Source organism: Anopheles coustani, chromosome 2 (genome assembly GCF_943734705.1).
Source record: "Anopheles coustani chromosome 2, idAnoCousDA_361_x.2, whole genome shotgun sequence".
Classification (NCBI taxonomy): Eukaryota; Metazoa; Arthropoda; class Insecta; order Diptera; family Culicidae; genus Anopheles; species Anopheles coustani.
This window is the reverse complement of record NC_071289.1, coordinates 87156651-87174537: the sequence shown is the minus strand read 5'-3', so window position 1 is coordinate 87174537 and position 17887 is coordinate 87156651. Positions and strand designations below refer to the sequence as shown.

General features: G+C 49.0%; 5 protein-coding genes across 5 annotated transcripts; 3 read left to right on the top strand and 2 right to left on the bottom strand.

Moving 5' to 3' along the window:
* The first annotated feature begins 1856 nt into the window (after nt 1–1856).
* On the top strand, nt 1857–3162 carry LOC131267353 (dynein axonemal assembly factor 10). The gene is made up of 2 exons (XM_058270211.1): nt 1857–2861; nt 2932–3162. The coding sequence occupies exons 1-2, from the start codon at nt 1960–1962 to the stop codon at nt 3137–3139; spliced, it is 1110 nt and encodes a 369-aa protein (XP_058126194.1). The 5' UTR covers nt 1857–1959; the 3' UTR covers nt 3140–3162.
* A 45-nt stretch (nt 3163–3207) lies between these two features.
* On the bottom strand, nt 3208–5874 carry LOC131267352 (tetratricopeptide repeat protein 27). The gene is made up of 3 exons (XM_058270210.1): nt 5769–5874; nt 4848–5697; nt 3208–4780 (listed from the first exon to the last, which is right to left on the bottom strand). The coding sequence occupies exons 1-3, from the start codon at nt 5794–5796 to the stop codon at nt 3325–3327; spliced, it is 2334 nt and encodes a 777-aa protein (XP_058126193.1). The 5' UTR covers nt 5797–5874; the 3' UTR covers nt 3208–3324.
* Nucleotides 5875–6002: 128 nt separating this feature from the next.
* On the top strand, nt 6003–9728 carry LOC131263701 (DDB1- and CUL4-associated factor 8-like). The gene is made up of 7 exons (XM_058265947.1): nt 6003–6506; nt 6575–7037; nt 7113–7330; nt 7627–7722; nt 7794–8520; nt 8600–8745; nt 8931–9728. The coding sequence occupies exons 1-7, from the start codon at nt 6364–6366 to the stop codon at nt 9439–9441; spliced, it is 2304 nt and encodes a 767-aa protein (XP_058121930.1). The 5' UTR covers nt 6003–6363; the 3' UTR covers nt 9442–9728.
* Nucleotides 9729–9749: 21 nt separating this feature from the next.
* LOC131266929 (uncharacterized) lies at nt 9750–11079 on the bottom strand. The gene has a single exon (XM_058269623.1). It carries the CDS (start codon nt 11041–11043, stop codon nt 9832–9834), a length of 1212 nt encoding a protein of 403 aa, XP_058125606.1. The 5' UTR covers nt 11044–11079; the 3' UTR covers nt 9750–9831.
* Nucleotides 11080–11596: 517 nt separating this feature from the next.
* On the top strand, nt 11597–17799 carry LOC131267156 (putative vitellogenin receptor). The gene is made up of 4 exons (XM_058269938.1): nt 11597–11728; nt 11917–12112; nt 12194–13699; nt 13829–17799. Exons 2-4 carry the CDS (start codon nt 11920–11922, stop codon nt 17605–17607), a joined length of 5478 nt encoding a protein of 1825 aa, XP_058125921.1. The 5' UTR covers nt 11597–11728; nt 11917–11919; the 3' UTR covers nt 17608–17799.
* Nucleotides 17800–17887: the final 88 nt, after the last annotated feature.

The following is a 17887-nucleotide window of genomic DNA, read 5'->3' as shown; positions in this document are numbered from 1 at the left end:
ACGTGTGCAGTAAGAGCAAACACGTGCACGCATTCACGAACGGAACCACCGTTTCGCTCCCGAAACCGCTTGTAAAACTCCCCATGCCGGGGATGGCCGTTTTATCGATCGTCTCTCTTCCCGCGGGCACACACATCTCAAGGGCAAAAGTGAGAGGCAGGCGTCGTTGTTTTTCCGTACATTTGCCCTTCAGCGGTGTGTCCTGAACCTAGTCAGGAGCAGAAAAATTAATCGATCGATTTTCATAAAAGCCATTGAAAAATGATAGTGGAAATACACAACTGCACTTACGCACGGTCAGTCACGGCGATAGCGAAGTGGAAAGCTGATCCCGTGACTGGAGAAAAGCGAACACCGGAAAAGTAACCATCGCTCGACGCTTTGACGTTCTCTACCCATCTGCCAGCAGTCGATATCAACGTCATCGGCGTCGAGAATGTTCTTCTCTTCCTTGCGACAGTAGGTTTTTTTGCCAGCGTTTTTTCTCGAGGAAAGCACTGCTTATATAATCATTTTACTTGCGTTTAGCATTATGATGGAAGAAGCTAAAACTGCATTTTCACTTAGAACTTTGCGGAACAGTATCGACAACCATTCGTTTGTTCAGTAAAAAATTACAAATTCTTTACTTTTAAACTCGCACAACACGAAAGGATTAAAAGGCGCTTGCTTGTAGTGCTAGTTGAAAAGGGGCTCACCAACTTTCCACAACATTCAATATTGAATGGCGATTGCAGAAAATATGATAACAAACCATTTATGCACACACCTCAGAACACGCACATCACAACATCCTCCACAAAGATTCTTAGAAACCGCATGATTTCGATTTCTCGTTCTATAAATTGTTCAAACTCGACAGCAGCTCGTGGTGTTCTAAAAATACTTAAAATTGTACCCAAAACGAAGCAGGACAGGAGTAACAATTATGAGGTGAAAGCACTTGCTTTCTTTCGGTTCAAGGAACAGTTTTCCACGTTCGGTGTTATGAAGATAGAGCGAGCTGCCGCCTGTCTGCAAGGGGCTACTTAGTCGAGAAGTAAATTTTGATTTACATTTACAAAACACGGATGAAGCATAACTAACCATGAACTAATCCCGGTATCCAAACTCGCGAGACGACCGGAATCAATCTCTTTCACCGTCCACTGCACTGCACGGCTTCTGAAGATGCTATTTCCTGCACCAGGTAGCTCGTCCTTTCGAGAAAAAATGCTGCGGAACGTATATCTATGTGTGTCAAAGCGTGGATGTACTTTTGCGGCCACAAGTTGCGACGATCAAGCTGAGATTTTTCGGCACGTTTCAGCAGTAGACGGGATGCAAAACTATCCTGCTCGGATAACAACACAGTACCGTAATTACGACGACTTATTGTTTTCTCTCGACAGGTTGTTTAAGTTATTGTTTTTCAATCACACAGTCACCAAGAATTTAACACGGGAAACAGCTTTGCTGCGAGCGTCTTGATCGTTCGACAAATCAAGTGAGACTGAAGAAAAGTGTGCGGAGAGTTGGTTGATATTTTGAGTACGAGTTAGGTCTCGGTCAACGCATTCTTTGACTTGCTTGAAAGAAGATCAACAAGCGTTGCTTTTTATTTTTAAATCACGTATGGATAGCTATTGAAATCAAGCTGAAATTTCTCTTTATAATTAATAATAGTTTTCCATCTATTATGGAAATAATAATACGTAGGAAGATAATAATCCTAGTTGGATGTAAGCGAAATCGTATACGGTCGTGGAAAGTTGTGATCACCCGTTATTTTCATTTGACAGTTTTGAGGCATCCTTGATGACAACATCAGTTGACGAGACGAATCTTTGTTTATTTACAAATCATAGCAACCGGCAAAGGTTACCGGCGGTAGTTACCAAGTTTTCCAGATTGTTCACACTTCACACGAGTTAATTGTAGCATGTTAGCACACCAATTGCTACCATTCGGCACACAACAATGGATTCCGTTCAAATGATATCGCACATCGAAAAATCGCTCGCATATTCCGTGTACGACGTCAAATGGATACCTTGCACCGCCAAGTTCGTCGTTATCGGTTCGAAGCCGAAAGGGACGGGCGCGCTTCAAATCTACGAACTCAATCGTGGCACGCTGGATCTGGTCAAGGATACCGAGAAGGACAAATCGTTAAAGTGCTGCTCGTTTGGGGCATCGAAACTGCGCACTGAACATCTTGCCCTTGGCGATTTCACCGGCAAACTATCCGTGTACGATCTCGAGCGCCTCGACGCACCGATTTACGAAGTATCCGCCCACGATGGCATCATCAACTCGTTGGACGCAATAGGGGGATCGACGGTTAACTGTGGAGCCCCGGAAATAGTGACCGGGGGCCGGGATGGGTCGGTGAAAGTTTGGGATCCACGCCAGCCGACGGATCCGGTAGCACACATTAGCCCGGCAAGTATGGAACCCTCCGAAAGGCGCGACTGCTGGGCCGTTGGCTTTGGCGATTCGTACAATGCGCTCGAACGACTCGTCTGCTCTGGGTATGACAATGGTGATTTAAAACTGGTCGACTTGCGCAATCTAAAGCTACGCTGGGAAACGAATGTAAAGAACGGAATATGCTCGCTCGAGTTTGACCGAAAGGACATCCGCATGAACAAGCTGGCAGTCAGTACGCTTGAAGGCGGCCTTCACGTGTACGATATGCGTACGCAGCACTCTCAGAAGGGATTTGCCTCGGTAAGGGAGAAAACGGTTGGCCAGGCGCTTGGTACAAACGGTGTCATCAGTGGAGGGAAATCAACCGTCTGGACGGTGAAGCATCTTCCACAAAACCGAGACATCTTCGTCACGGGCGGAGGATCGGGAAATGTGCGCATTTGGCTCTAGTAAGTGTTGCATTGATGCCAGGGAAAACTATTTTGGGAGTATTAATGTATACAAATTATTCTATTGCAGCCATTACCCGGAGAAACGAACCAAAAGTTTAGCGGATGGAGAAGAACAGGGAGTTGCTGGTACGTTGGAAATGCTGCACGCAACGACACTTTCCACCCAACCTGTTCACACGTTCGACTGGAGCCCGGATCGAGTCGGTTTAGCCGTATGTGGATCGTTTGATCAGACGGTGCGTGTTTTGATTAGTACTAATTTGAATCTACATTAAAAATAAATCTTCCTGTGTGAAGCAATATCAATACTATCGTTCCCCACATTGAAAGAAATGACTAACATTCAATGTAGATCTTTATATTCAATATTGTTAAAATTATATTCGGAAACGTCATACAAAAAGATGCCAATGCCAGACCGACCCATCACGAATGTTAACGTCCCTGTCAATGGAATAGTTTATTTCCCGATAGCTTCCGTTAATTCAGAAGTAATCTTACGTACTAGTTCCTCTAGCATATTCGTCGGTTCAGCACACTGAGGCCAATCTTCGTTCTTGGCCGATCGTACACAACCTTGACCGGCAAGCCGTGCCGACGAAAGCTGCGATCGCAGGGCAACAAAGCGATCCTTATCCTCCTTCCCTTCAACAAAAGCCTTCAAACTGTACTCGCACAGCTCCACACAAAGGTTAACCACCGTGAGGCAACTTTCGCCCGCCTTCGACCATTGGCTGTTCGATTGCGTGTAGCCACGGTAGGCGTTTTGAAGCTTCTGACAGCGACGCAACAGATCGACATCCTCCAGTTCCGCCGCCAGTACGAAAAGGTAGCCATCGTTCGCACGCTGAGCGCACGCGTGCCCAAGTAGATTGATTGCTTTTTTCTTCAATCGCCCACACGGTTGTCCATCGGCATCCAGTTCCCCGGTTACGATGGCGCGCACTACGATGTCCAGCACCTGCCGGTCGTAGTACTTGTCTTTCAGCTCCATCAGACGCTCGTACGCATTGAGGGCATCTTCAAAGTTGCGCGTGTCCACGCTCACGATCAGATAGTTCTCCCACACCATCCAGTTGTTGAAGTTGCACTTGAGAGCCTCCTGCAGGATCTTGTGCGCTCGTGTCTTTTCCCCCAGCTTGATGTATGCTTTGGCGAGATTGTTCCACGATTCGAACCCGTGACTTTCGAAGGAAGTATAGAGTCGGTATGCGTAGGCCGCTTCCTCCCAGCGTTCAAGTTGCAGTGCCGAATAGCCGAGCCGCAGTAGTGTCGGTTCTTGCAAGCAATTGATTTCGATCGAGCGTCGTAGGTGCTCGATCGCCGTCGCGTATTCTTTGCGTGCGAAGTAATAGTTTCCCCAGTGACGCTGGGCGCGGGCACTCGTTTCACCAGAATGCTCCCACGCTTGCCGGTAGCACTCGACATCATCCGTTGCATCTCCGAGCATGCAGTACAACCGCACGGATGGTCCATTCTTTTCGATCAGCTGTCTAATGACCGTTGCGGCCTGGTGTCGCAGTTCGAGCACCGTGTAGCAGTCGATCACATTTTCCCAACTTTGCACGCTCAGGTAGATGTCGAGAGCACCCTTTATCATGCCCAGACTAACCATTACGTCGGCCAGTTTTTCCTTCATCTGCCAGCAGGGAATCATCCAGGAACTGAACGCCATCGAGACGCGATCGGTGATTGCGACTTCACTCGAAGAGTCAAATTGATGAACAAGTTCCTCGATCTGGCGCAACGAGCGATCGACGGTCCGTTTGTGGGTGGCCTCGGTCGTTGCGTTTAAATACAACGCGGCCACACGTGTCATCCAAGGGCCAAACTGTTGGTAAACTAGCGACGTAATATAAGGACGCAGTTCCTCCAAAACCAATTGTTCCTTTGGTTGAGAAACGTACAAAAAGTACCTATTGACGACAGACAAAAAGAAACAAATGTTTAATAATAGATCGTTCGTTGTATGTTGTTACTTACAGTTTTGCCAGCACCATGTTTTGTATTAAGGCAGGCAGTTGGATGTCGTCGTTATCCGCTCCGTTAACAAACGTAACCTTTTCCAATCGTACGTCATCGTCCAGCTTCAGGATGGATGGTAGCTTTACCGTGGCGTGTGTTTCGGACGCAACCGGCAGACCCAGGTCGGTGAAACCTTTCGACCGTAGGGTTAGCTGCGGTAGTGGATTCTTCTGAAACTTGGTACGCACACCCAACATGCCTTCAACCGAAATCGTCACGTTCGACAGTTCCTCCAGCTTCTTAAGCCATTGTTCGGACTTAGTGATACGCTTAAATTGCACGTATCCAACAAAAATCTCCAGGTAAACTTCTATCCTGCCTATACGGTCGAGATTTTCTAGGCTTTCTTCAAGCAGGGCCACATTTTCGTTGAAACGTTCATATAAACTGTGCGTCAGGTCGTCCGTACACCGCTGGTGGATGAGTAAATATCGTTGGTACCAAAGGCGCACGGCCAATTCTTTGCTTGCAGAGAGCTGATCAAACACCTTTTTGCACACCAGTAGACATTCCGTATGCCCGGCGTTCACATTTAACTCTTCGCCGTCCGATTGCAGCTGCAATAGAATGTCCTTCGTTTCCGGCATCGTTGCATCTTGCTGCGAGGACCCAACACGTGGGCCAAGGAAATTGTGCTGAACAAAAATCAGTAACGAACCAACGGCCAGGTGAAGTAAATCTTCATCGCCAAGATTAAGATCTTTTGGGCTAGTTTTTAGCACTCCTTGAAATTCGGTGGACTGAAGCAAACTATTCCATTCCGCGTTTGCTAGGTGCTGGTACAGCCGGCCGGTTTGACTGTGGGAATCTGAAATTAAACCAGAATACTTCGTAAGCATCCTTTCGATCAATGCGGGAGTATGAATTCCGTCAACTTACGTTTCAAAATCGACAACAAATTCTCCATTTTCTAGTGGGTAGATACAATTTTTAGTTTAAATTTCTTCGCACATGCACGAGCATAAACTGTAAACAGACAATCATGTGTACCAGATGACAGCGACGTTTGAAAACTACCAAAACAACTCTTGCAGTGTTGCCAATGAACGGAACTGTCTTTACGAAAGTGTCATTTTCTGGCGACTCGCGAGACAACAACATATTTCTGCGTAATTTTAGTTTCCTAAAAAATCTTTTTCACACTGTTTAATGCAAGCTTTCGCATCGAAATCGTTCAGTTCGTAACCGTATTGTTAGCTTCATCAACCAAACCGAGCCAATCATTGTAGGTCGCGTTGCTACAGCATATTTCTCCTATCACCTATCCTGCGGTGATGCAGTGCGGTGCATCATCAACCACCATTTGCACGTACAATTGAAGAGGAATGTAAACTAAAGTTTGCTATCCAAGCAGTAGGATTTCAGCCGACAAGAAAAATATTCATTTCCGGCTTTGTCGTTACTTCGAAAAGCTGTCATTGCGAAAGGTGTTGGCTATCCAAGGCTTCCAGCAGTAGATTAACAAACCGGAACGATGGAGGAAAGTACGTCGAAAGGTGAAGATGCAGGCAATGATCATAAAAGTCCACCGAAAAAGGCAAGAATTGACGAGCAGCAACCCTCGACCTCTTCAGCCACGACATCGGCTGCAGCATCCGCTGAAGTTCCTTCCAATGGGTAGGTACAATTGAAAGTGTACAAAGAGGACTTGTTTCACGGTGTCGAAATTGTTAATTTTATTTTAGCGAATCTGTATCTAATGGCGAAAATGCAAACGGAGAGGAAAGGCCAAGTCCGGTACAACCTCCACGATCCACTAGAGGCACCAGACCAGGTTTATCGTTGTTTGAGATGCTGGAGGCCACCTCGGACAGTCCCCGCTGGCAACAGCTCATCGAAGGTCGGTTTGGTGTGAACGAAGATGATATGCCTCCCCGTGAGGAGCAGCCACCCAGAGCAGAAGCAGCAAATGAAACAAACGCGCTGGCCGTCGCAAATCCGCCGGCTGCTTCAAGCAGCTCAAACCGGCCACCTAGCAGGGGCCGGCAGGAATTGGATCGGCTGCGTAGAAATGTGCGTCGTTTGGCCTACGCAAGCATTTTTAATCGAGATGTCAACGAGGCACATGAACAGGATGATGACGATTCATCCGATGATGACGATTACGATCTCAACGATCCAGAGGTAGCAGGTCGCATGAGGGAAGAGGTAAACAGTGAATGCTGAAATTCCTCTACATTACGCTTGTCTATAACACCCTCTTGTTTCGCTTTGCTCAATCAGCTCACCAATGACATAGCGGAGCTGTTTGCGCCACCACAGTTTTTCGATGAACAAGCAGAGAGCTCCGATAATAGCTCCGACGATGTTCCCGGAGGACTAGTCCCGCACCTCGTGGAAAACATTGACGTAGGTGCGATGGACTATGCCAGTGAGGAAAGTTTCAGTGATTCATCTTCCGATTCCTCAATGTCGTCGAGTAGTGAAGAATCTTTCCCAGGGTATGCCAATGAAACGGGCCTGTGCTGTGTTGCGAACATTGTCCGTCAATTGAAAACATTGGTTCGCAAAAAAGTAACCGACTCTACCACCGGAGTACTTAGATCTAAGCTAAAGCTACGTGTGGAAGCTTTGATCGCAGTAACCCTCGCAGTTAGGGGCCGAGTACGATTGGTTATTATTTTTCATTAAAAATAATAATGTTTTTTGCAAAACAAAAGTTTTCTATAGAATTTTGAGACTATCGCACGCGGTATGGCAAAGTTACTGCGAGTCACATTATTGATTTCTTTTACAGCTCTACTGAATCGGAGACAGCTGTCGAAGATAATCCGGATCCTGCTGAATTGGTGGACATGAAAAACATTACTTGCATGATGTTTGACGATTTAAAGTACGTAGTCATGGTGATTTGCTCGCCCTTTGAAATCCTGATTAACTAATAGCAATAAATTGTCATTCTAGGGACAACTGGAATATGATGCGTGACATACAACAGCGACAGTATGGGCTTCCGCTGCGAGCGACAGCATCCTCCCACGGTGGTCGCTACACTCCGGGCCAGTTTCAAAAACGTGCTTACAGTTCGATGCACGTGATGAAACGATTGGGGCTGCTGCACCGCTTGGAAGCTCATACGGGTTGCGTGAACAGTCTGAGCTTCAACTCGTCCGGTAAGCTGCTTGTAAGCGGATCGGACGACCTGCACGTCAACCTTTGGCAGTGGGAGTCAAGGAAACTGTTGAAATCGATCAACAGCGGGCACCGCTTGAACGTGTTCCAGACGAAGTTCATGGAGTACAAGGGCTACGAAGGGGAGCTGGAAATCATCTCGACTGGACGCGATGGGCAGGTGCGTCACACGCGTGTCGATCCGTCCGGGCGATCCAACACGGAGTTGCTATTCCGGGGCCATTCGCCAATTCACAAGATTGCTATACCGGCGCGCAATGAGTTCTCCTTTATGACGGCCGGCGAAGACGGGAAGGTGCGCATCTACGATCTACGGCAGGGCAAGCAGGAGATGTTGAAAAAACTGCACCGACCGCTCTACAGCATCGCAACACATCCGTACGATTCGGAGTTTTGCATTGCGGGCGGTGACTCATACGTCCGGGTTTACGATATGCGCAGCGTAACGAAGCCACTAAGATTGCTCGTATCTCAGCGCTACACCACACAGGAAGACACGGTAAGGAAATTTCGTTTCGACGTTTTCAGTCGTACTTACTCCTCACTCGTAACGTTTTTTCATTTCGTGGTTTCGGTAGCGGGGGACGGAAAGCATCACTTGCGCGGTGTACAATGAAAACGGCAAGGAAATTCTTGCCAGCTTCAGTGATGACGACATCTATTTGTACGATAATACCTCAACGCAATCGGTGGTGAAACCTACCAATCGGTACCAGGGACATCGGTAAGTAGATGCGGATTTTACGTTAATCTATTTCCTTTAAATATATAAAATTACAATAAGCCTTATTTTTGGTCAATGCACAATCGTTTTGAGGCTATTCTGCTATGTTTTTTAAATTGATATCAAGCACCATACGTCTATGCAAGTTTTAAAAAGTATTTGTTTTTCTCCTTTTTTTGTAATAGCAATTCTCAAACGATTAAGGGTGTCAACTTCTTCGGCCCTCACTCGGAGTACGTGGTGAGCGGAAGCGACTGTGGCTACGTGTACATTTGGGAGAAGAGCAGCCAGGTCATCGTTAACTGGATGCATGGCGACCGCCGGGGTGCCGTAAATTGCCTCGAACCGCACCCCGAGTTCCCCATTCTGGCTACCTCCGGTGTGGACAAGGACATCAAAATCTGGGTACCAAAGGGCCCGAAAGAAGACCAGAAGGTACCGATGTTCCAAACCCACGATCTCCGGCGCATCGTGCGGCGCAACATGTTCGAGCGCCGGAACACTTTCATGCACCCGCGGCTGTTGCGGCTGGCCACACCGTCACTGTCGGCGTACCTTGCCTCGTCAAACAACTTCCGGCAGCGGTTGGCGCAGGTTCGAACGAATCGCAGAAATCGGGCGAACAATGGCAACAACGATATGGACGATGAGCCGGAAGATTCGCCCCATCAAATGTTGCGCTGTAATCCATCTTAAGGGGATCTTAAGCTGGGGGGCCAGTTGGAAGATCGATTCGCAAGAAACTAAAGTGAAGGCAGTATTTAAAGGAGAAATAGCTGCGTAAGCATTTTATCGGTAAATCCTGGTGCAAACAATACCCGCACGACCGACGCTCGTTTGTTTAAGTTATCGGTATTAAAATACCGCTTTTTTGTTTGCTTCCGTTACTTTACCATCATGAGCTTTTAAGTTGTCTCTATTTGTAAGGTATAATCCCCCTGGAGAAATCAAATATTTAGAATAAAAATGTCTAATGCTAAAAAAGGGTAACAAAAACGGTGGGTATCAAATAGTGCCAGTTTATTTAGTTCATCCGCTTGATCGTTCTTGTGATCGTAGAAAGGTAGCATCAACACGCACATTGGCCTAGAAGCCATATTTGCTCTGGGTCTGTCGTTTCGACTGTCGGTTAGCGGCCCACATGGCTTCCAGTTCCTGTGCGTTGGCCTGCGCTTTGTTTGCCAGCTGCGTAATGTGCGATTTCCGCTTGCTGGTACACGTCCAATCGCCAACGAGATGGCCCGTGGGTACGTAGCCCGTTTCGTCCTGGAGCTGCCGGCGTAAGAAATCCTCCTTCGAGGGCACAATATCGGCGGATGTAATTTCGATTAGATCCACCTGTTCCACACGCGCTCGTTTCGCCCGGTTTCCACCAATTAGAGCGGCCAGGGCTGTTTCGCTTGCCAAATCATCGGTGGGCGGATTGCTTTGCTGCGCATTGGTCGCCCCATCGTCTGGCCCCACGGAACCATACGGATCTGGTTGTTCCTCTGGTTCGGTGTATTTGCGGACGGTTTCGGCAATTTTGGCCGCTTTCTTCGCTACCATCGCACTGATCTCGTTCGCGCTCACGGTGGGGAGGGTTTCGACTTTGTTGAAGGAAAAGAAATCTACATTCTCACCATCGTCCTCCTCATCGCTGTCCTCTTTGGTGGCTGACGACGGGTCCGATTGAGTGCTTTGTGTGGATGCATTGCCAGCGTTCGGAGCATTCTTTCGATCGACCGCTTTAACTGTGCTTGCCGGTACACTTCGTGGCCGGTTGGCGACTGAATCCGGGACCAATCGTTTATTAAATCCTGCGCTCGCGGTTGAAGGACCAGCTACATTTCCTGCCGCCGAGTTCGTTGCGGAAACTGGCTTTGCGAACAGTTCTGTCCTCGGTTTCGGCAGCAAACTCAACAGGCTAGTGGATTTGTTCGGTAATGCCGCTCCAATTACTGGTTTGTTTTTCTTCGTACCTCCTGCATCGTCATCTTTGAACTCTCTCATGGACGGGATTGTGATTTGCACTTTGCCATTGCGTACGTTCGGTTTAGCTGGAAGCGATGTTTCCGGTATAGCCTTTTTGCGAAGAAACTCGTCATCCTCCTCTTCCACGTTCAGGTCATTCGCTTTCTTCGGTGCGGGAAGAGGCAAATGTGCTGAAACAGAATTTGCGTCGTTTTCTATAGGCCCTGCAGGTTCTGGTTTACTCCGCATGCCATTCGATTTGACTGGGACTGTGATTGTTTCCTCCGGGTTATCTTCTGCATCCGAGCCTTCATCACTGCTGTATTCGTACGCCACAAGAGACATTTTAAGCTTTAATTTTCGCGGAAAATGGAATCTGAATTTGTCCAACAAAATTCGTAAACAAACAATCGTAAGGCAATCAAGTATGTTGGTTGGTAGGCTAGCTAATTCTGTGAATTTTGACAGTACCATTGCGAGGTATACCAAAGATTGAACATGATTTTTTTTTATTTTAAAACTACCGTTACAGAATGATGGAAAAATAATCGGAAAAGGTGTTTAGCTATTCAAGACTTCGAGGAGTATCTCAAATCAAAGGAGTTGCATTGAAAGTGATTTCAAAATTGGAGCCAATAAAATCGAAAAACTTCTTAATTTGCAAGGAATTTCGTGTTTCTGAAAACCACAAAAGCTATAAAACTGTTGAAAACAAACGCAAAGAATAATTTAAAGCAATTTGATACGTTTCGACGATGTAGAAACAGTCTTCAAAACTGCTTGATTATCATGTAAACTGCACACATAAAATGCGCTCAAGTGCGTTACTCCTTTTGTCTTCCTCGATGCCTATTATGTGGCCGACCACACAAAAGGATATTCCTCTTCTCACTGGTCAGTTGTATCCAGCCGTCCGGTCAGGCTCAGTCCGTAATCCATATCCTGCACCAGTCCGCGTAGAGTGTGAAGTGCTGTTGTAATTATTTTCTGTCTTTTTGTTGTTGGTGCCATGTGTGCAGTGTTGTAAAAAGTAAGAAACAATTCCACTTACCACTGCGTTAAGGACGCACAATTATTGTTCTCTGTATGCTTGCCGAAAATCACGCAAAAAGCTTAGTTGAAAAGAAATCTTAGGTTATGAGTCGCCACGTGTTTAGTGAAACAAAAGAATTTTGTTATAATGCAACCCTTTTTCTACCTTTATTGCTTTGCGTGTAGGGTATGGATTTCCTGGCCGTTCTGGTTTTGCTGCTGACGGCAGGCGTGATAGCAGAACCGCGCTTCTTTGGCGGAGGTTCCTCCAAAGCATGCGGATCGCACGAGTTTCAGTGTGAAAATGGTGCCTGCATCCCGATTTCTGGGCATTGCAACGACAGTCAAGACTGTGCCGATGGAAGTGATGAAACTGACTGTGGTAAGTTGAGATGTTATGGACAACGCTACTAGCATTTGTACCAATTCCTAACCAATGATTGTTGCACGTGTGCATGTGCAGATTTTTTCCTCTGCAAGGCACCGTTCTGGTATCGCTGCAAGCACGACACCACGTGCATCAGTGCCTCGAGTCGGTGTGACAAGCAGCGTGATTGTGTTGGCGGCGACGACGAGGAAAACTGCGACAACTATGAGGTCCCGCACAAGGCACAGTTGTGCAGCAAGTCCGAGTTCACCTGCACCGACAAAGCCTGCATCCCGACCGACCTGGTGTGCGACGGGGTCGAGCACTGCCTGGACGGGTCGGACGAAACGATCGGCTGCATCGACATCGAGAGCAAGTGCAAAGGGTTCCTGTGCAAGAACAAGCACTGCCTGCCGACGAGCAGCTGGGTGTGCGACGGGATGAACGACTGCGGCGACGGTTCGGACGAGGAGCACTGCGTCAACGAGTGCAATCTCGAGCACCGGAAGTTTGAGTGCAACAATAATCACACGTGCATCGATGTGGAGCAGGTGTGCAACGGAAAGGATGACTGTGGGGATAATAGCGACGAGCGGGCGGGTTGCAAATCCGATGCCTGCACGCGTCTCAAATGCGCACCACAGCCGTGCAAGGTAATGCCCGACGGTAAGGCCGTGTGTCTCTGCGAACCTGGGTACAAGTTTGACGAGCCATCGGGCAAGTGCCAGGACGTGAACGAGTGCGATCGGTATGGGTTGTGTTCGCAGGGTTGTATCAATACGCCCGGTTCGTTCCGGTGCACCTGCATCGACAAGTTTCACCTGATGCGCGACGGTAGAACGTGCGAGCTGTCCTCCGGCACGGAAGCGCTGATGCTGTACACCACCCAGAAAGCCGTCGGTGGCCTTTACCTCTCCTCGATGCACCAGTACTACATCGCCAAAGAGCTATCGCAGGTTATTGGCGTCGCGTACGATGGGAGCCACGTGTACTGGACGGACATTGCGCACAAAACGGAATCGATCGAGCGCGCGCTGGAGGATGGAAGTAAACGGGAGTTGTTGCTTACGGCGGGGCTTATTTCCCCCGAGGACATTGCGCTCGATTGGTTGACCGGAAACATATACTTCAGCGACAGTGGGCAGATGCACATTGCCGTCTGCTCGAACGATGGTTACCACTGCAAGGCGATCATACAGGATCAGCTACATAAACCGCGCGGTATCGCACTGCTTCCCCAGAACGGATCGATCTTCTATAGCGATTGGGGTAACAATGCACTGATTGGGCGGGCCCGGATGGACGGAAGCAACCAGACCGTCATTGTCAGCGAGGGAATCCACTGGCCGAACGGGTTGACGCTGGACTGGCCGAACGATCGTCTGTACTGGATCGATGCGAAGCTGAAGCGTATCGAAAGTATGCGGTTTGATGGGCGCGATCGTGTTGTTGTTTTGTCGGACGTCCTGAAGCATCCTTTTTCGATTGCCGTGTTCAACGACCGCATCTATTGGTCCGATTGGGATACCAGGAGCATTCAATCGTGTGACAAATTCACCGGAAAGAATCGTCGTACGGTAGTGCACGATCGTATGATCTTCGGTAAGTGTTATATATTTTAAAAAATATACAAGACCCTTTTCAAAAGTATTATATGCATGTAATTACACTATCTAAAAAGGTGCATAGTTTAGTAACAATAATTGGAAATATATTTCTTATCTTCCATAGATGTCCACATCTATCATTCGAGTATACAACCGAAGGGAAATCATGCCTGCTTGAACCACACCTGCTCGCATCTGTGTCTGCTCACGACCAACGTCACCTACACCTGTGCCTGCCCGGAGGGAATGCAACTGCACCAGGACAAGCACACCTGCGTCGATGTGTCGAAGCGCCAGAAGCTTCTGCTAGGCATCGGTAACTACTTGGTATCGCTTAAGCATCACCCATTCGGGCGCCACGAGGCGGGCAAAGGCGAAGGGCTGCATCTGACCATCAGCCTGATGGCGTTCAACAGCGTCACCGGCGATGTGTTCATCGCGGACAACGTGCAGAAAGCCATCTTCACCGTGGAGCCCGAGTCGGCGAGGACGCAGCAGGTGGTTGGCAGCGGGATCGGGCAGATTTCCGCCCTGGCCTTCGATTACCTGAGCAACACGCTGTACTGGGCCGATTCCGAAAGGTCCACTATTGAGATATATAGTCTGCAGACCCATCATCGGTCTATCATTCAGCACTTCCTGGGCGATGACGTGCCGGTCGCGTTGGCCCTCATTCCGGAGACTGGCAAAATGTTTATCGCCCTCCGGTCGCTTACCGTGCCGCCGCACACGCACATCGATCGGCAGGATATGACGGGGCGCGGTGAACATACGCACGTTATCGAGAGCCGGCTCAGCAGTAACGGAACGATCAGCTTTGCCGTCGATCACGATCTGCGGGCAATCTTCTGGAGCGATATGGGTAGCAATCGCATCGAAATCACCAGCTACGAGGGTGACACGCGCCACCTGTACCGGGAGTACCTTCGGCAACCGGTCGCACTTACCGTGATCGGGAACGAGCTCTTCTGGACGGGGTACCGTTCGCAGCGGTTGTACTGGTCGGACAAGCACAACGTGGGTGCGACTAAGAAGGTTAATATTCAGCTTCCACCGAACATGAGCGTACCGGATCGGATCCCGATTGCGGCTACACGACCCACGCAAAAGCACGACCACCCTTGCCTGAAGAAGAACGGTGGATGTTCGCATATCTGCGTTGCCGCTGGGCTCTATTCCGGTGCTTGCGTTTGCCCAACGGGAATGGTGTTCAATTCTTCGCTAAGCCAAAACTGTATCGATGCGACGGACTGTGAGTTCCGGTGCGAGTCGGGCGAATGTTTGCCGAAGAGCAAACGCTGTAACGGACACGTGGACTGCAAGGACCAGTCGGATGAGCAGAACTGTGATGCGAGCAAAGCGCGAATCACGGCCAGTTGCAAGTGGAACGAATTTCGTTGCACGGACGGAACGAAGTGTATTCCGTCGAGCAGGCGTTGCGATAAGACGAACGATTGTACCGATGCGTCCGACGAAGCGAACTGCGATGGCTACGAGCGGTATGGGACGTGCAGCGAGCTTCAGTTTACGTGCTCCAACGGGTTATGCATCGACGCGACTGGGAGATGCGACGGTATGGCTGACTGTGCCGATGGGTCGGATGAGGCGGGCTGTACGAAGGTGTCCAGCAAGCAGGAGCAAGCGATAACCTGCACCAGCGGGCTGTTCCGATGCAACAGCGGTCAGTGCATAGCCGGTTCGTGGGAGTGCGATGGCAGCCCGGACTGTGCCGATGCGTCCGACGAGCATGAAAACTGCCATCTCAACTCGAAGGAGTGCAGTCCCGGGTACAGTAAGTGCGCGATAGGGTACTGCATCAAGAGTACTTTGCTGTGCGATGGCAACGACGACTGCGGGGATGGTTCGGATGAGGAAAACTGCCACGACCGTCTGACCACGCAGTGTAAGGAGTCGGACTATACCAACTCGACGGTGTTTCACTGCGGTCGATCGAATCAGTGCTTTGAAATCGGAGTCCGATGCAACGGGACGGCTGAATGTCCGCATGGTGAGGACGAGGCGGACTGCACGAACTGTGGACTGCACGATTTTCAGTGCGACGATGGCACGTGCATCCGAAAGGAATGGCGCTGCGATAAGGACATCGACTGCGACGATGGATCGGACGAGAAGAACTGCACCGCTTCCGCTGACTCTCGTGCGAGCGCGCACCTGGACGAGTGTGGCGAAGGAACGTTCGAATGCCGACGTGGGGAATGCATTAAGCTGACGCAGGTCTGTGATGGGAAGCGTGATTGCTCGAACGGGAACGATGAGGATGGAAACTGCAACTCGGCATGCCTCGGTGGGCTGGGCCCATGCGATCAGATCTGCCGAAAGACGCCGGCCGGATCGGTGTGCAGCTGTTTGGAAGGGTTTCAGCTGGCGGGTAGCATGAAAAAGTGCGTCGATATTAACGAGTGCGAGAGTGGCCACCCGTGCGCACAGACGTGCACCAACATCAAGGGCTCGTACCGCTGCTCCTGCCACGAGGGATTTATGCTCAAGTCCGACAAAATGTCCTGCAAAGCGGTCGGAGCGACGCAGTACCTGCTCTACACAAAGTTCGATCAAGTGCGCAAGCTCACCCTTAACCCACCGCAAATCGAAACGCTACTGGCGGCGAATAGTAGTAAAATCGTGTCGATCGAGACGAATATCCACGCGAACCGGTTGTACTTTTCCTCGGAGGACAGCTCGGCCCTGTACGAGGTGGACCTCGCTACGAACGCCACGAAGGTGCTACAAAATGTCGGTGCACCGGCAAAGCTTGCGGTCGACTGGATATCGGGCAACGTGTACTTTATCGATATGGCTGAACCGTCGATAAAGGTGTGCAACTTTGCTCACGAAGCGTGCGCCCGGTTGGTCTCCTACACGAAGCGTAATTTCGTCAAAGCCCTAGCCATCGATCCGATAAAGAAAGTCATGTTCTACTCGGTGCTGTATTCGTGGATCTTCGAAATACCGCATTCGATGATATTCCGCGCCAACTTGGATGGCACGCTGCAGACGCTCATCCTCAAGCGGAATACGCTCATTTCGGCCATCGCACTGGACACGCAGAGTGAGATGCTGTACTTTACCGATCTGAGCGGAGATTCGCTTTGTAGCACGAACTATCTCGGCCAACATCTGAAGTACCTCGCCCGGGATCAGCCGCATCTGATCAACAAACCGGTGGAGCTAAGTATTTTCGAAAATCAAGCTCTGATCGTTAACCGAGGTTCGGCTACGATTGGCCAGTGTCAGCTGTTCGGCAACTATAAGTGTGCCCAGTTCAACGTCAACGTACCACCGTCACAGCAGCTCCTGCTGGTACACCAGTCCCGGCAGCCGTCGTCGTCGGCGTTGAATGTTTGTGACGCAAAGTTTATCAGCTGTGACCATCTGTGTATCCCGATGGAGACGAAGGGACGCTGTATTTGCCAGAATGGACAAGAGGTGCACGAAGGGGACAAATGTCCGGCTACTGAGGATAGCAGTCTAGCGGTGAAACCATTCCGCCATGCTTTGGAGGACGAACAATCAGCGGTAGAGCCAGACGCCGGAGAAGAGGGGTCCAGCTTTATGTCTAAACTTTTAAATTTCTCCTTGTACGCCCTCCTAATATCGGCCATCTGCGGTGCGGGTTACTATGTATACTGGCAACGGTTTAGCCACAAGTTCGACGTTGGCATACACTTTAACAACACGGAACTAAGTACCGTTGATAATGCGGATGTGGAATTGTACAAGTCCGGCTCGAATGTACTATCGTTCCAAGCGAATCCTTCCAGCACGCCTGCACGCGAAGAGTGCGATGCGGAATGTGAAAGTTACACGCAGAACAGTACGATAAGTGCCTCAGATGAGATGTATTACGATTATTCGAACGATTTGAATGAACGTTTGATAGTTTGAGGTGTGTTTGTGCGAGTGCTTCGCACATATTAAAGTTATGTGAATATCGAGGAAATATGGAGCGTTTCGCTGGTCTTAAAACGAAGACGTTAAATAAACTTGTCTTAAAACAAAGACTCTAACGTCACACCACAATGATTGTTTCGAAAGCCTAACAACTTGTTATAGGAGAAATAAATGTTACGTTATACATATATTATCTTTAAACATATTTTGTATCATTTGAAAGTAGTTTCCATTGTATTGCTATTTTTTCCCAAGTTTTCTTATACTATTGGTA

Excerpts from the sequence above, each read along its gene's own strand:
- LOC131267353 (XM_058270211.1), top strand. The coding sequence starts at position 1,960 with ATGGATTCCGTTCAAATGATATCGCACATCGAAAAATCGCTCGCATAT. Across the intron at positions 2,862-2,931 it reads AATGTGCGCATTTGGCTCTA|CCATTACCCGGAGAAACGAA; the intron begins GTAAGTGTTGCA and ends ATTCTATTGCAG.
- LOC131267352 (XM_058270210.1), bottom strand. The coding sequence starts at position 5,796 with ATGGAGAATTTGTTGTCGATTTTGAAAC. Across the intron at positions 5,698-5,768 it reads TTTGTTGTCGATTTTGAAAC|ATTCCCACAGTCAAACCGGC; the intron begins GTAAGTTGACGG and ends GTTTAATTTCAG. Across the intron at positions 4,781-4,847 it reads AACATGGTGCTGGCAAAACT|GTACTTTTTGTACGTTTCTC; the intron begins GTAAGTAACAAC and ends TGTCGTCAATAG.
- LOC131263701 (XM_058265947.1), top strand. The coding sequence starts at position 6,364 with ATGGAGGAAAGTACGTCGAAAGGTGAAGATGCAGGCAATGATCATAAA. Across the intron at positions 6,507-6,574 it reads GCTGAAGTTCCTTCCAATGG|CGAATCTGTATCTAATGGCG; the intron begins GTAGGTACAATT and ends ATTTTATTTTAG. Across the intron at positions 8,746-8,930 it reads AATCGGTACCAGGGACATCG|CAATTCTCAAACGATTAAGG; the intron begins GTAAGTAGATGC and ends TTTTTGTAATAG.
- LOC131266929 (XM_058269623.1), bottom strand. The coding sequence starts at position 11,043 with ATGTCTCTTGTGGCGTACGAATACAGCAGTGATGAAGGCTCGGATGCA.
- LOC131267156 (XM_058269938.1), top strand. The coding sequence starts at position 11,920 with ATGGATTTCCTGGCCGTTCTGGTTTTGCTGCTGACGGCAGGCGTGATA. Across the intron at positions 12,113-12,193 it reads AAGTGATGAAACTGACTGTG|ATTTTTTCCTCTGCAAGGCA; the intron begins GTAAGTTGAGAT and ends GTGCATGTGCAG. Across the intron at positions 13,700-13,828 it reads GCACGATCGTATGATCTTCG|ATGTCCACATCTATCATTCG; the intron begins GTAAGTGTTATA and ends TATCTTCCATAG.